The 3,103-nt window shown below is 32.6% G+C and overlaps 1 protein-coding gene across 1 annotated transcript; it reads right to left on the reverse strand.

The window, feature by feature from the left end:
• Positions 1-209: 209 nt before the first annotated feature.
• On the reverse strand, positions 210-2,118 carry LOC141250619 (uncharacterized). The gene is made up of 3 exons (XM_073670041.1): positions 1,774-2,118; positions 528-693; positions 210-418 (listed from the first exon to the last, which is right to left on the reverse strand). Exons 1-3 carry the CDS (start codon positions 2,116-2,118, stop codon positions 210-212), a joined length of 720 nt encoding a protein of 239 aa, XP_073526142.1.
• Between the last annotated feature and the right edge of the window lie 985 nt (positions 2,119-3,103).

Consider the following 3,103-nt stretch of genomic DNA (forward strand, 5'->3'; position numbering starts at 1 on the left):
GTTCGTTGGGAGAGCTACCCATGTAGCTCGAACTCTAAATGTAAGTGTAAAGATGGAGAGGACCGATGAACTAGAGTGGGAACCCAAAAAAATAGAAAGATAGAATTCAAACAGTCTGATCACATGTAATATAATAAATCATGAAAATACCCAATCAAAATAGAATGTCAAAAGATACAAAATAAGCAACAAAGAATAATTTCATTTGTTCATGGGAAGAAGGGATTATTAGACTTAAAAGAAGTCAAGTTGTAGTTGCTATAATCAGCAAAGGTCATCGACATATTATCCCCTCCACCATTGCCTTGGCCAAAGTCGCCGCCAAAAAGTGGGTCTTTTGGGCAGATCAACTCCATGAACCATGACCCATAAATCGGCGTCGGATCCTGATATTCTAGCTTATTAACATGGTCAAACCCTGGTGGAATAGTCCTTAGACAATGTTCAATATTTTCCCCGGCGTTGACAGCTGCCCTAACTTCCTCTGTTTTTTTGGGCGCCGGTGGTGGTGGTGGGGGAGCTGTTGCCTCCTCCATGACACCCACGCGCTTTGCAGGCTTTGGTGGTGGTGGTGGTTTCTTCTCTCTTGTTGATTTCCTTTAGGTTTTGATCTATTAGCCATCCAAGATCGTTTAGCTCTACCAAGTTGATGTTTTGGACGCTTACCTTCCCACCCAAACAATCGTGCATTATCTACACACAATAAATAAATGATATTATATATAATTAATTGCTTACAAAGTTAGTTTAAAGTACATTGTTTTCATCGATCCAAATTAAACAAAGGCGTGTGTCCTAGATGAGTAGCTAAATGAAACGATAATGATTGAGCTATTTTGATAAATAAGTCTTTTCAAGGGTAACATTTAGAAAGTGATCTCTATTTTAAATATGTTAAATCACCATTTAATTTGTTTCATTTATCCATCCACCATTCTAATTTTGTAACTACTTTTTTCCTAAATATAAAAAGTATACAAAAAAAATAAGGTATACTTGCATAAATTATTTTTAACTCTTTTCTTAACTATAGTCTATTTAATGTAACATCTATTTTTAATCTTTAACATTTTATATAAAAAATTAATAATTTCTTAATTGTTATCTTTCTGACTAATTATTTTTTATCATCTATATTTTTTTTGCAATTAAATATTCATGATTTGTTAAATACAAAATTATGTAAATTTAAGCAAAAGTGTGCAAAGTGCGGTACGTATTATTCAATTATAGACTCTTCCTCATCATATTAAATTCCAAGTCTCAACTCGATCCTTCCAGATAAAAACAAAAAAAGCATGATCAAACAACGATAATGAGACTCATGCAGTTGGATTCAAACAGAATAAAGGTAACATACATATTTGATTCTCTCCTGAGCATGAACTATTATAAATAGTCCTTCAACATGCAAAACTTGCTACTTTAGTTGGGACAACAAACAAAATCAACTCACCTTTTAATACTTCAAACAAACTAAAGCCTTCTTACAAACATAAGTTCCTAAAAAGGTTTTAATTTTACAGATAATTATGTACCATGATCTCATATGAAAGGTTAATATAACCGTGGAGTATCATACAATGATGATATTATTTTATAATCTTCTAGTAAAAATATCATCAAGGCTCTTAAATCCAAATTACTTTGTTCAGACATCACATTTTCAAATTTTATTCACCTTTGTTAAATGACCCAAAAAATCACCTAAAACATATATGTTCTTGATCTAAATAATTAAATTTGAGATGTGCAAATCAAAGATTAATATACCTGAGTGATCTCCTTCTCACGATTCTCCTTTTGTTGTTTCTTAAGTTGTTCAACAGCTTTGCTAATCCTTTGGCGAAGAAAAGCTTCCTGGTTCACCATCTTCTTGCTCTTCTCCATCTGCGGCATTCTCCTAAACTTCGATAAAACTCTCTGAGCTCCGATCTGATTTGGCCATACCTCTGGCTGAGCATCGTACGAACTGTAAATGACAGCACACGCCTCTATCTCGCACAACGTCGTCAGCTCGTACAACTTCTTAAGAAACCCTTTCTTCCTCTTCTTGAATGTTGCCTTCCTTGCTGAGTCATTTACTATGAACGCAAGCTTTACTTTCTTTCTAGTCATGCCTTCCTACCTTATATAAGAACAAAACTATGATTTTGGTATGAGGATTGGTTTGGAATACATTGTTGGTATATATAGCAAAGGACTATATTAGACTTGGATTCAATATGTGCAAATCATGGAACTAAAGTTCATTTTTTTATATGTTTTTCTTAATTCGTAGTGTTGTAGGTGATGTGTTATTCATGTACCAAATCAGATTTTTCCAAATGGAGTGATATTATGGTATTACGTTTTTGATATCAAGCTAACTGTATATAATCAAATGAATCTAGTGAATGAGAATTAGATCTGTTATTTATTTAAAGGTATCGTGTTATTAAGTTCTTGATATATATCAAGCTGTCAACCATAAAATGAATTTAGTGAATGAGGATTGTAACTCACAGAATATTGTGTTAGTACTGCTCTATGACTACCTTCTCACTGTTATAGACAATAATAAATTAAATCGAATCCTCCAGCTGTAGCATTGATCTGCAATTTTAATATGAGCAAAAAAAAATTTGCCCATTAGTACAACATATCGTCTGTATATGTAATGCATTATCAATGATATTGTGCTATTATGTTCTTGATATAAAGCTGTCCACTATTAAGTGAACTTCATGAATGAGGATTGATATTTTTATAGTATGTAAGATCAAGGGCAATATTTTAGAATATATATTCATGAATGACATTATATTACTCTTTAAATAAGTTCCAGCTATCAACATGTAGATTATCGATTCATTTTCTTTTCGGTGTCTTGATGAATTACCATATACCAGCTGCATACTTTGCACTCAACAATTTTATATTCATTTTCATGTGTGCTGAATTTTGACTTGCCAGGGATGATGGAACATAGAGGTGCATATTAAGGGAAGTTTACTACCTTTTGTTTCATATTTCCCTCTCTTAATGAAGGAACACAACCTACATATGATAAAAAAAAACTTACAGATATCTATATGTCTTTAAAACTACACCAGGAAGAGTA

This window comes from Phyllobates terribilis, unplaced genomic scaffold (assembly GCF_046119375.1).
Source record: "Phyllobates terribilis strain yellow unplaced genomic scaffold, ASM4611937v1 Scaffold_5964__1_contigs__length_47892, whole genome shotgun sequence".
Classification (NCBI taxonomy): Eukaryota; Metazoa; Chordata; class Amphibia; order Anura; family Dendrobatidae; genus Phyllobates; species Phyllobates terribilis.